We start from the raw sequence: 14099 nt of genomic DNA on the forward strand, positions 1-14099 counted from the left end.
GTGCATTGTTTACATTCCCTCAGCCTTCTCCTTTTTTTCTTAATAAGCCTTACAAGGATTATTAAGAAAACAAACAACTCCAGAGTTCTCTCTGTGGATTCCCCTTGCACATGTGGGAACTACTGTGGGGAGCTGGGCTTGGGCCCTTTGGACTGCCCTCTCACCTTAAACATGGAAGTGTTTCTCACTTGAAAGTTTCTTTTTCTTTCTTTCTTTCCTTCCTTCTTTCTTTCTCTTTTTTCCTCCCCCCAGCTTTTTTTAAAAGAGTACATGATGTACGTTGATTAAACACTGAAAAGTGCCTTTTTAGGGGTGCTTGGATGGCTCACTTGGTTAAGTGTCCAACTCTTGATTTTGGTTCAGGTCATGATCTTAGGGTCGTGAGATTAAGCCCCATTCGGGCTCTGTGCTGGGGATGGAGTCTGCTTGAGATTCTCTTTCTACCCCTTCTTCCAATTCCCACCCCCCTTAAAAGAAAAACACCTTTTTTATTTGGAAGTAATTTCAAACTTGCAGAAAAGCTGCTGTAAGAGTAAAAAGAAACCTATGTAATCTTTATCCAGATTCCAGTGTTCATTTTTGTCCTATTTGTGAATGGATACTTTAAAGATGAATACTACTGCCTTTAAAAAAATCATCATGCAGATTTTCTAAAATAACCGAATTCTGCTTTATTGATAGTGACCATTTAGTCTTTATTCTGCTGTTCCGTCTAGCAGCCAGTTGACACTGTGGGCAAATACCGCTTCCTCTAGCCTATGACACACCCATCTTACCTACAAATTTAAATTCCCCAACTTTCTTATCCACACACAAAGTGGTTTGAAGAAGGTATTTAATGAACATGAGAAGGGAGTGATAGAAGGGAGAACAAATAAAGAAGTTTAGCTTATTAACATATGAAAATCTGAGCACAGGTGATTAGCAGGTGCTTTCATGATCTCATTGCATATTGAAATTTCAATACAGAGGATTGTTACCAAAATTATTTCATTGGTTCCTAAAAGGGAGCAGAAAGGCATAGTGTATGCAGTCTTAATACCATCATTAAAAACCCAGAAGCCCCATTTTGTCTTCAGCAGCTAATAAGAAATACTGTAACATGTTTCCATGAAACGTTATGTTTATTGTGGTTTCTGGTTTTCCCCCATGTATAACCACAGTGGTGCATGCTTGCCTATAAATCTATTTCAGATGTCAGAGACAAAGGAACCAAAATCAAAGAGCTGGCCATATCTGTAAATCAGAGCGCGGCAAACACTCTGAGGAACGTGGTAGGATTAAGCCAGAAGCTGTTGAACACATCAACTGACCTGTCCAGGGTTAATGCCACCTTACAAGAAACCAACCAACTTCTACAGGACTCCTCAATGACCAGTACGTCATGGTCTCCCTTCCCATTAGGAAAGCTTGCATCGTGAGATTTTGAATTCACCAGGTGTACGCCGGTGTCTTGTTGACAAGCAGCATTCCTACAGAATAAAAATGCAGTAATATCTAGATTTACATTTATCGAGAAAGAGAAGGGCCTTGGGTAGTGCTTGGTGCTCGTGCATTTCTCATATGTAGTTGACCCTTGAACAACACAGGTTTACTGTGCAGGTCCATTATACGCAGACTTTTTTTTTTTTTTTTTTTGCTGTTGTTAAATGAATATATTACAGAAAACATGTTTTCATTGTTAAATGAATATATTACAGAAAACATGTTTTCATTATGATTTTCTTAATACCATTTTCTTTTGTCCAGCTTACTTTATTGTAGGAATATAGTATAGAATACATGTAACATACAAACCGCATTAATTGACTATTTGTGTTGCTGGTAAGGCTTCCAGTCAACAGTAAGCTCTTTCTGGGGGGGGGGGGGTTTCTTGGGGAGGCAGAAGTTATATGCACCTTTGCATCAAATCCTTGACGTTTTGGTAAATACAGTTGATACTTGAAGAACTCAGGGGTTGAGGCATTCAACCGCCATGCATGGATTTGATTATTAGGATAGTCTCTTTTACTCAGTGCACTGGTAATATATAATTCATTTCTCCTGTTTCCTCTCTGCCACCAACTTCCTTGCGGCTTGATTCTTGGTAGCTCTGCTAGCTAGAAGAAGAGTTAAAGATGCAGAAACACAAGCCAGCCTTTTATTTGATCGGTTGAAGCCTTTGAAGATATTAGAAGAGAACCTGAACAGAAACCTTTCAGAAATCAAGTTGCTCATCAACCAGGCCCGGAAGCAAGCAGCTTCTGTGAGTGTGGGCTTCTGTGCATGATCTCAGGGGACTCCCATAGAGGGGACGTTCGCACCGGTCCCCTGGACTGCTAATGACTCAGCTCTTACCTCCTACATTTCTCACAGCCCTGTCTGTAGTACATTTAGAACTTTGTGTTAAGTGTATTTACTTAAACATAGATATTTTAAGTAACAACTTACAACTTTTATTCATGATGCCTATGCTTTTTCTCGAAAATGCCTTCTCTCTTGCCCTGGACAGTATATTTAAGTATACTTAATTAGTCTCATTTTCTTTGTTTTTTTGTTTTGTTCAACATGTTTCAAAATGTTGTTAGCAAAGAGATCTCATGTCTTTATGGAGATTGATAATTATAGCCTAGACATAACAATCCACAAGTATTAGTTAGCAATCCTAGAGCTCGTGGTCTAAGTGTTTACGTCTGAGTTTCCTTGGCTGAGTATGGCATTACGGCCATCATTTTACCAACCCGGTGTTAATAATCCAAGTATTCCTCAGAATGTTTGCACACTATGAGCCTCATTGTCCAGGAGTCTGATACCATAGTCTGTACACGCACAAATGCTCACCAATCCAGGTCACTAAATGCATAAAACACTTGACAGCTGGACAAGTACAAACTGGGAAAAATGTTTTACAGCATTCCATAGCATATGGCATTGGTTGTGCTCTACAGGAGAGGCATTTCAGGGAAATAAAAGACTTTCAAGAGAATATACAGTTGCCACACTACTGGGGATTTATGGAAGACAAATGTGACCTCTGGTCTCCTGTTCATCAGCCTGATCCCTTCTGGCTAAGAGAAAGGAGTTCTGGAGTTTTCAACTCCCCCCTCCCCTGACTGGCCTCAATATTGAAAATGGCTGTAGGTTGACATGAGCCCTGGTTTCTGGTTTAACTTTCAATTAAAGCCACCAAATAAGCATAAGCTGGATGGAAGTTTCTAAAAGCTCTGATTAATACAAACGTATAATCTTTAAAGCTAATATAAGAAATATATGCAAATACTTACTTGGAGAAATGTGTAGTAAGTACAAAAGTTGCTCTATAAATATTTGCTGAATGTATAAATAGATTATCCCTTCGTTTATGTGACAGATGGTCATCAAATATCCTCCCTGTGTCAGGTGTAAAGATTCCAAGCTAATCTGGATAAGCTCCTTGTCTTAAGGAATTAAGTCTCACATGAGTGAGACCATTTCCTACATCACATACTCTTCAAACTTCAAGACTGACTTTCCCATATTTAAATAGTTCACCAAATAAAGTAATTTTCATCACCACCTGATCTTTCAGTCTATGAAACACAAAGTATTATGTATAATCAAGAAGAGGAACCTTGCCTTCCAGTGAAAATCGGTTATGGAACAGCACTTCTGAACTCCTGGCATGCTGCCGACGTGTGTCACTAAGTGATTAGGACACCTCCCTTTCCTTTTACAGATTAAAGTCGCCGTGTCAGCAGACAGAGATTGTATCCGGGCCTACCAGCCTCCGATTTCTTCTACTAACTATAACACCTTAACACTGAATGTCAAGACAAGTGAACCTGATAACCTTCTCTTTTACCTCGGGAGCAGCACCAGTGTGAGTATGGTCTTGCAGAAAGGAACAGTGAATCTCTTATGAATGTGTGTATTTCCTGAATTGGCAGGGTTTTTTGATGGAAAACAAAACAAAACAAAGACAGGGCCCTGGTGAAATCACTAATCTTTCTAAGGGAGCTAAGCTCTTGTGTGAAACTAGTGGCATTAAATTAAAAACACACAGGACAAAACTGAATGCATGCGAGGAGGGCGGCGATTTTGAGAGGGTCTTAACTGCTAGCTGTGAGGTGGGATTTCCTAATGTCTTCTGCAACCTCTTTAGCCACCGAGTGTAGCCGCTGGTATGTAAAGTGGATCTGGGTGGTGGTTAGCAGGAGTGGGGTGCGTACCCTACGGGGCATATCAGAATTGTCCAGCCTCACTCGGGTTCTTCAATGCAACAAGAGTCCAGAGGTTCCCATAGGGGCAAGTCCCCTGTGGAAGACCACTGACACCTTTGGCTGCCAGTGGGAATGGGTCTGAACTCTTAGGATTGTGAGAGCAGAAATATATTAAGAAGCACAAATTCTGAAACATTCTTGGGAACTTTGGTGCAGAATACATGCGAGTTCCTGATAGGGGATTTCATGGCTCCTGTCTTACTGGGTATTTCATGTTTATTTATTGCCTTCTCAGTTGGAGCAAATAAATAAATAAGTTCAGTGTGTTGCCTCATGTTTCCTGTAGGCTACTGTTGACCCCCCAGTGAGTGTTCTTGGAGAACTTTCTGGAAGGCACTGTGGAGGGCCATGCAGAGCAAGGGTGGTGAGGCACTGATATCCAAAGATGGCTTAACCGTCTCCAACACTCCGAGTCATGTTCTAGCTCCAGTGAGGGGGCACATTTAAAGACAAAAGACAGGGTTTTTGTTTTGTTTTCTAAGAATAGGGAAAATGCCCTAGGAGCTCATTCTCTAACATGTTTGGGTAGTCACGCAACAACTGGCATGTAAACTCATCCCAGCTCATGCCCGCACCCCAGGCTGATTTCATGGCGGTGGAGATGCGGCGAGGGAAGGTGGCCTTTCTCTGGGATATGGGCTCCGGGTCAACACGGTTGGAATTTCCAGACTTCCCCATTGATGACAACAGATGGCACAGTATCTATGTAACCAGGTAGCAGAGAAAGTTCTCTCCACCTGTCTCTCTTTTTCAAACTGTATCTTTGAGGTTTGTAATATGTTTGTCACATCATAAAATAGTCTTTGAAACTTCCAGGAAGTCAGATTATAATAAAAGGATAGTTTGGTTTAGTTTAACTATAGAATTAAGGGCTTTTTTCCCCCTTTATTACCAAAGAAGTGAACTTTGTTACCACAATCAACAATCATAAGAAGAAAAAGGTTGAAAGTTACCTTTAGAATGTTCACTCCAAAGCTGAGAGGGCCAGCCCAATACATTGTGTTCTCCCCAGTAGAGCAGAACCAGGGGCACCAGGGTAGAAATTCCATGTGGCAGGTGTGGTGTGCATGTAGAAGAGGATGGAAGGGCAGGATCCAAGAAGGGAGTGTGGTTTCTTAAAATTCAGACACAAGGCAAAATTCATCCTCGTAAAGCCCCTCTCCAGAGGGACCTCCTTTTAAGCACTTTTGGGTATATCTTTTTACTTGTCCATGATATTATGGTTTGTTGCTGATGGTGTGTTATTGCTGGGAATCCTTGTCTTTTGCCTTGTTATTTATGGAAATGGAGTAACATTGAAGACAGTAGACTGTTTCAGATAGGAGTTGACTCATTATCTGTAATTGGCTTAAGTAAAGAGGTAGCACGATGCAGTTTATGATTTAGAAGACCTTCTCAGGCAGCCCGGGGGACTCAGCGGTTTAGCGCCTGCCTTCGGCCCAGGGTGGGATCCTGGAGACCCGGGATCGAGTCCCACGTCGGGCTCCCTGCATGGAGCCTGCTTCTCCCTCTGCCTGTGTCTCTGCCTCTGTCTCTCTCTGTGTGTGTGTGTGTATGTGTGTCTCTCATGAATAAATAAATAAAATCTGAAAAAAAAAAAAAGGCCTTCTCCACAAGGCTTTGTGAACCAACTGGGGTCAGGGTGGGCAAGAGCAGAAGAAGTGGGGGACCGCTTCAGGGAAGGTGGGGAGAAGCAGCTGGAGACTGTGGATAAGGAAGTGTGTATATCTGCTGACAGACTTACAATACTCAAAGTGTTCTTTTTGCAATTCTTTGTGACCCTTAGATTTGGAAACGTTGGCTCCCTGAGTGTAAAGGAAATGAGCGCAATTGAAAAGCCACCAATGAAAACAAGTAAATCCCCCGGAGCAGCAAACGTCCTAGATATAAACAACTCCACGCTAATGTTTGTGGGAGGGCTCGGAGGACAGATCAAGGTAACATTCCCTGCGTCATCAGAACGGATCTGATGGGCTGCTTTCACCTACATATAAAAGTAGTATGTTTAAATTATTGACCATATCCCAACAGATGAATACTTCTCATTTCTATTATCTTGCTCAATTACGGTAAATTTGCAGAGTTGGGCTGGTTTTATAAAGCAAATGATCCTGCTGAACAAAGAGTATAAATGGAAAAGAAGCCAGTGGTTCATTTTGCTATCTGAGTTTCTTTTCCAGGACTGGCACAGGAAATTCAGTATTTTGCATTCCTTTCTGTAATTTCTCTTACTGCCATGCCCACTCTGGTGGTAGATTAATGCTATTTAGTGTTAGCACCAGAGCCGGTGGTATTTATTTTATTATACCGGTAGGCTATCCCCTTACTGGGTGGGTTGAGTCACCTGGACTTGGTTCGGGGCTCTGAGAGTAAGGGTGTCGGTCCCAGCCGGGCCCCTGCCACTGACCAACATGCTCTGAGCCTCTGTTTCCTCATCTGTAAAAGGGGCTCCTCTCTGGGGACCCCGGAGACTGAAGTGATCTGTGAGATCCTGTCTGGTGGTCACTCATTCCAAGATTCCACTTAATAATTGGAAGGAAATCCGGTGATTACAACCCAGCCATTTTTCTGAGTGTTGTCTTCTCAAACTTTGGATGTTTGATTTGAGCTCCCAGGAGGGAGTTTTGAGCCCTCGAGAATGTATTCCTTTCCCCCCCAATCCACGTGGGGTGTGTTTGCTTTGTTTGTTTACATCAGAAGTCTCCTGCTGTGAAGGTCACCCATTTTAAAGGCTGCATGGGGGAGGCTTTCCTGAACGGACAGTCCATCGGCCTGTGGAACTACATTGAACGGGAGGGCAGGTGCCACGGCTGCTTCGGAAGGTAATGCGCCCCCCAGTTTAACCCGCGGGGTCCTGAGCATCCGAGAGCTCCTGAGAGAGTTCTCGTGGGCACCGCGGTGGCGTAGCGCTCTGATGTCAGCGGGCCTACCGCGAAGGAGAGGATGTGGGTCAGCCGCTAACAGAAACATGGGAATTATTTTTAACCTTTAAAAAGTAGTTTTCACTGTGTCTCCTATGCTTCCATCATGGGTCATCTAATTGAGAAGCAGCAGACATCCTCTCAAACCACCTTCTGTCTCAAAGAGCCACAGGGAAGCCTTAGGGAAGTCACTGCACATCTTTATTTTGAAAATACCTCTAAGGATGGAAGAATTTCATTTGTGCTGCCCATTTTTATAGGTCAGTCCTTCCCCATTCCTAAATTCTATAATTCTAGAAATTAAATGCCCTTGGCAATGGAGAACAAGTACCTGACATCGTTTTTGCGGATATTGATATAGCAGCAGGCATTTAATGATCATCTCACCGAGCTCAACACCCCCTGCCCGTTTTGCTTTCTAAAAAAGCAGCAGCAGCCCCAGAAGTGTACCAGACCTGTTTTCTAGCACTTTAGTAGTGAAGACAATAGATTGCTTTTGCCATTAGAGAAATGTAAGATCTGAAATAATTCTAACGGGCTGCTCTGTCCGGGTGGGTATCGGTAATGATCAGTGAGCTGTGACAAGGTCGGTTGCAAGCAACTCCCATTACAGTTAGAAACTCGTGGGCGAGTTCTCATTTTGTTAGATCTGTTTTCTCTTAGGGCTCGTAGCTTGGGATTCTGTGGTTTGAGCCTTTTATTTGCTTCTTTGCCTTAACTTAGCTTGCTTTCAAAGTCATGACCAGAAGCTTGGTTATTGGAGCCTTACGACTGAACAAAATATTAGCTTTGGAATCGAAGTTTCAAGCTCCCTCTCGGTGACTTTGTAGTAAGTCACTTCACCTCGTGGAGGTTTGGTGCCTTCTTCCAGGAAAGGAAAATGAAAATCATGTCTTACCTCCCAACACAATTACGTTTACACTTCATTCCTTATTGAGAGGCCATCAGAACCCCTAACATGCTAATGAGCAGTAACCTTGACCCCGGGACAGGCTGGACTTGCAGCATCTCAGACTCACTTGATCCCAAACTTTTTAAAAAACAGCATTTCAGAGTTGCTTATGTTCCAAAGAACATACTGTGGCAGGTGCTGAGACAGACACAAGCTGGTGTTTTCTATGTTTGTAAATTGAATGGTCTTCATTTTAGGCAACTGTCCCTACTCATTAGGCGAAGACTTTAGCGCAAAGAATTAACAAATGAATTTTAGTAAATGAATCAATTTTAGCAGAGCGGTGATTAGAATTTGAGGGCTTTGGACCTTTCGGTGTAATCTGCCATTATTAAATCATTGGTGTGGTCCACTGACGTCCTTTCGATTCAAAAAATGATTTCCTCAGTAGGAGCATTTACCTTTGACTTAAATTACAAGTAAACTAATTGAATTTTTTGCTTTTTTATTCCTCTTTGAATATATACTTCTACTTCCTTATGTGTCATCAGCACAATTATAAGCGATCTCTTAAATTCTTAAAAGATATTACAAAATAAGCTACTGATTCTAACAGTTTTCATCTGAATAGGGAAAAAAGAAACCTTTTTATTTAATGAACCGAACTGTATTGTCGTGTTGCTTATGAGTGGACAGCATGCCAGGCGGTGCAGCTGAGCTTAGGGACAGGCCAGTCACCTGTGTCCTGGGCCCCCTGCTGGCTGCGTCCACAGTGGCCGCGGGAGTTGATCCCCAGCGTCTCAGGGTGTCCGGGAGGGATGCCTGGAGGGAAGCGCAGAGGAAGTACCCTGTGCTGGGGCGAGTGGAGTCACGGGTGGCGAGGCATGGTGGGCCCGGGGTGCAGGCGATGCCCCGCTCGCTCTCACAGGGCTGCCCCAGTGCTGTGGCTAGTACAGTACGTGTGACCCCCTCATGAGCGAGCGCTGGCATCAGAGGTCTAGTGAGTCTTTAAGGCTTGGCCCAGTGGGCGGTGGCGGGGGGGAGGGTGCTCCCCAGGTCGGCCTCACTGCAGGACCCTCTCTCAGAATTGCTGGGTGCTGGAACAGAGCTCTCCATGAAGGGCTGTTGGCCACCGGCTTCCCTTTGTCCCGAGGCAGGGGCCTGGAGCTGCCCCCCGAGGCCCACCTGGGGCTGACTGGCGAGGCACGTGGGCCTCATGGTTATAGTGACGAGTCCCAGAAATGTGTCATTGACTGGGAGCAAGAACCTTCTCAGGAGACATGCATTCGGACACTGATTTGAAAGCATCCCTCTTGGTGGCCACGTCGCTTGGCCAGGCCCTGCTGATGGAGAGAAGCCAGAAGCAGAGCTCACATTCTCCAGGACAGAGAGTTCCTGGGCTCTGCAGAGGGAGAGGGTGTGCACAGCGGGACAAGACAGATTTCTGGAGTTTTGCTTGAAACCCTGTGGCTCCACCATTTTCTTGGGTGTGTCCTTGGACAACGTACTTAATCTTTGAGGCTCGGCTTTTAGTAGGCACAATGGTGACCCTTCAGGGACCTCTGAACAAAGCAGAATAATCAGAGCTAAGTGACGTGACCATCTAAGTGCCAAGCACTGCTTAAAGATCTTTACATGTATTAAATCATGTATAGTCCTTCCTGAGAGCATCTATTCATTTCCTTATTTTATAGATGAAGGGAATGAAGCGCAGAGATGTTAGGTAACTTTTCCAAGATCACACAGCTAATAAATCGGGACAAGGATTTGAACCCCAGCAGTCTGGTTGTAGAGTCTGTGTCCTTAGCTGCATGAAACTGACCGGCCAAAAGAGCAGTGGAACATGCTTGTAGGAAGTCACAGATTTCAGAATGATATCATAGAGAATTAAGCCATAGTATCTTAATGCAGAGTGCATTTCTTTTAAGTTATACTTCCTAAAAGAGGTTGAAAAACAGAAATCTTTAGAAAAAAGCAGGACCACGGGAAGCTGTCAATTTGTAACCTGAGGTTTCATAAAGCACTGCTATTTTTATTTTGTTAATGGAAACAGTATCACCCTTTGGTTAGTTGTCCTGCTCAGAGATGTGGGACTACGTTTGGTTATTATATCTTCAAATGGTAAAAGTGCAAATTCATATCCTCCCAAAATATCTAAATCCAAGTTTTGACTCTGAAGCCCAGAAATGTGTTTTTTAATGTATTATGATATGCTCCAGATAAACTCACTTTATAATCGAAGAGTGAATAAAGTCAGCCTTTTGAAATATGGAGGAGACCAGAAAACACCTTGACCTGAGAAGTACTGAGGTCTGTTTTAAATAACTTTGTCATAAGCTCATCCTGCAGATGTTTGAGATTGTTGTTGTTGCTGTCAGTGATCGTTTTTTTTTTTTTTTTTTTGAAAATGGTCCTTCTGCTACATTGGTACATACTTGTTCTCTATCATTATTCCAGTTTAGCTGAGGTATTGCTTAAAACCAGCAGATGGTGGGATCCCTGGGTGGCTCAGCAGTTTAGCACCTGCTGTCGGCCCAGGCCGTGATCCTGGAGTCCTGGGATCGAGTCCCACATTGGGCTTCCTGCATGGAGCCTGCTTCTCCTCCTGCCTATGTCTCTCTCTCTCTCTCTCTCATGAATAAATAAAATCTTTAAAAATAAATAAATAAATTTAAATAAATAAATAATTAAAATAAAACCAGCAGATGGTGATAAAATGCTAATATAAAAATTACTCTGAAAGCTTCAGAATTAAGAAAGGACAGTGACTTTAAGGAAATTAGAACAAAATAAAAATTGGTAAGTAGAACTATTGTTAGCAGTTACCATCCTTTGGAGACCTTTCTACTTACTACAGTGAACACTGCCTACATTAACTTTCTTTTCCTTAGAAAGCAATTGGCATTTGTCTTGTATAATCTTGTGACAGGTATATTTTAAGTTATGACTTATACTTGTTATCAAATTATGGACATAATAGCTCTACCACAGTGTCTGTGAATACCTCAGTTAAGGTACCATTTCTTCTCTTTAACCACCTTCCTGAGACTAGATTGTCTTTCATCTGCTCTGCTTTGCAGCCCCCAGAATGAAGACTCTTCGTTCCATTTCGATGGGAGTGGGTATTCGGTCGTGGAGAAGACGCTCCGGGTGACTGTGACTCAGATTATTATGCTTTTTAGTACCTTTTCACCCAATGGGCTTCTTCTCTACCTTGCTTCAAATGGCACTGTAAGTATATACAGTCAAATTGCTATGAAGGTATTTATGTTTAATGACTGCTTTATAAGCATATATATATACATATGTATGACATACTATTTCCCCATTTTAAATAATTTATTATAAATTCACTGAAGAACCTTTGCAAAATACAGGAGAGCACCTAGTAGAAAACAGCCTTCCTATTGTTTATAGATACCAACAATATTTATTATTAAATTTTGACTTTCGTATATCTTGTCCCATGTTCACTCTGGCCTTCTTTGAATTCCATCCACAGGAATTTCATGTTATTTTTATCCTATTGTGGGGGTGATTTTTCTTAATCTTCTAGTTTTAATTTTTGGGCTGGCCCATTTGTCAATCTAAACAAAAAAGATACAAAGATTGCACTTCCCTTATTGAATTGGAGATTTTGGCAACCGTGTGTTTGTCTCCTTCATATCTGTCTGGTAGACTAGAAAGTCTTCCCAGGCACTTCAGTTTCCTGAGACGAGACCTCTGAATGTTGAGCCAGCTGGTTTTCGGAGTTTGACTTCGGAAGGTTTCTACCATCCACAACTTGCAGGGAAGGGAAATCTGTGAGAATGTAGTCACCCCGGGTAACTCTTTTTTCTTCTTCACAGAAAGACTTTTTATCCATCGAACTGGTGCATGGCAGAGTTAGAGTTGTGGTTGACCTGGGTTCAGGGCCTCTTGCTCTTATTACAGACAGACGCTATAACAATGGAACCTGGTACAAAATCTCCTTCCAGAGAAACCGGAAGCAAGTTAAGTGCACATGAGGACAATGAGATGTTACAGGTCACCTTGTAAAACCAGGAATACTTCCATAATCAGGGCGCCTGGGTGGCTCAGTCCATTAAGTGTCTGACTCTTGATTTTAGCCCAGATCATGACCGCGGGGTTGTGAGATTGAGGCCCGCATTGGGCTCTGTACTGGGCATGGAACCCACTTGGGATTCTCTCTCTCCCTCTGTCCCTCCTCTCCCATCTCTAAGAAATTAAAAAAGAAAGAAAGAAAAAGAAGTCCCTCCAAAATAAGCAGGCTTTATTTACTCTAGCTTCTTGGCTACTCTTGAATTATATTCTAATAGAAAGCCATTGTTTTCTTTGAAATATCAAGAGCCAGGGTTCACATTTTGCTGGAGGAATAGAATTCTATTTTTCTGTGGTTTCCAAATGCATTACCTAACATTGCTGAATTGGAATCAAAGATCAAATCCATTCTCTTTCCTGCCACACACATACTGCTGTCATTCAGTGATCTGTATTCTGGATTCACTGGCTTTTATACAGAGGATTTTCATGTGTCCTTTATAATATCAAGAATACTCCCTGGTCAGATGTGCAGAATGTGAAAGAATTTAAAAGAATTTATAAACAGACTTTGTTTTTACCTTAATGTAGAAAGTGATTTTCATTTTTCTGTCTCTTCTTTCAGGATTCCTAGCAGTTATTGATGCATATAATACCAGTTATAAAGAAACCAAGCAAGGTGAAACTCCAGGAGCATCTTCTGATCTCAATCGTCTAGATAAAGATCCAATTTATGTGGGTGGATTACCTAGGTCAAGAATTGTAAGGTATATCACATGGTGTAATTGTCATGTCTGTGTTGCCAAGTGTGTTAGGATCCTAGGGCTGCTATAACAAGGCACCACAAGCCAGGGGGCAAACCACAGAAGTGTGCTCTCTTACAGCCCTGGAAAGTCCAAAATCAAGGTGTCAGCAAAGTTGCTTCCTTTCTGATGGCTGTGAAAAGAATCTGTTCTGTGCTTCTCTCCTAGCTTCTGGGAACTTCAGGAATTCCTCAGTTTGTGGATGATGTCATTCTCTCTGTGTCTTACTACATTGTCTTCCCTCCCTGTGTATCTTATCCAAATTTCTCCTTTTTATAAGAACACTGGTCATATTAAACCAATCCTAATGATCTCGTCTTAACTTGATTACATCTGTAAGAGACCCAAATTCCAAATAAAGTCACATTCACAGGCTAGGACTTCAGGCATCTTTTGTGGGGGACAAATTTTAACCCATAGCCATTTTGTTTCAAACCACCGTCTGTCATATTGATTGGGACATAAAGAAACCCTTTTGCCACAAAATTAATGATTTTCTATTTGTTGCCTTTAGAACATCTAAAAATTGTCACTTTACTAATATTATACCATATTTGAAGACCCCACTTTCCATCACCAGTGGTTCTCCTCCCTACACATTTTAGAATAGTAGGATCTTTTTCAGGGCAAAAAAAAATCATGCTCTCTGCGGACTTGTCTGGATTTCTCCTTTGTGTGGTGAGAATGAATAACGTATATGAAAGTTGAAAGACCAGCATCAGGAAGTTGGAAGAAAGATAGCAGGGAGGCAATGAGGTGGTTTTGTAATACTACTTCATGTTTAGCTTTGTAACTTTTATTATTTTTTAAAGATTTTATGTATTAATGAGAGAGACAGAGAGAGAGGCAGACACATAGGAGACAGAGGCACAGGGGGAAGCGGGCTCCATACAGGGAGCCCTATGTGGGACTCGATCCCAGGTCTCCAGGATCACCCCCTGGGCTGAAGGGGAGGTTGACCACTGAGCCACCCAGGCATCTCTAACTTTGTAACTTTAATAATTGGCATAAGCTCTTCGTTTTTAGCTTTGTAACTTTAATAATCGACCTAAGGTCACTGTCCTCAGTTTTATAATTTGGGATTGGACAAATTAAGCCCTAAGATCCTTTTACACCATTAAAAAAACAAAAAAACAAAAAACCAACTCCTCTGTGAAAGGCCAGTAGTCAAGGCAAGATGGATTCCAGGGAGTAGGATTATCAA

General features: G+C 42.2%; 1 protein-coding gene across 1 annotated transcript in view; it reads left to right on the forward strand.

The window, feature by feature from the left end:
- The window catches only part of LAMA1 (laminin subunit alpha 1), a 155007-nt gene that overhangs the window by 122995 nt on the left and 17913 nt on the right, over positions 1-14099 (forward strand). Inside the window, exons 43-52 of the mRNA XM_072734926.1 lie at positions 1195-1377; positions 2091-2245; positions 3695-3838; positions 4819-4952; positions 6025-6175; positions 6936-7060; positions 11132-11282; positions 11900-12043; position 12406; positions 12718-12859. Coding sequence (XP_072591027.1) covers positions 1195-1377; positions 2091-2245; positions 3695-3838; positions 4819-4952; positions 6025-6175; positions 6936-7060; positions 11132-11282; positions 11900-12043; position 12406; positions 12718-12859 — 1330 coding nt within the window. The remainder of the gene's footprint in view (positions 1-1194; positions 1378-2090; positions 2246-3694; positions 3839-4818; positions 4953-6024; positions 6176-6935; positions 7061-11131; positions 11283-11899; positions 12044-12405; positions 12407-12717; positions 12860-14099) is intronic.

This window comes from Vulpes vulpes, chromosome 13 (assembly GCF_048418805.1).
Source record: "Vulpes vulpes isolate BD-2025 chromosome 13, VulVul3, whole genome shotgun sequence".
Taxonomy (NCBI): domain Eukaryota; kingdom Metazoa; phylum Chordata; class Mammalia; order Carnivora; family Canidae; genus Vulpes; species Vulpes vulpes.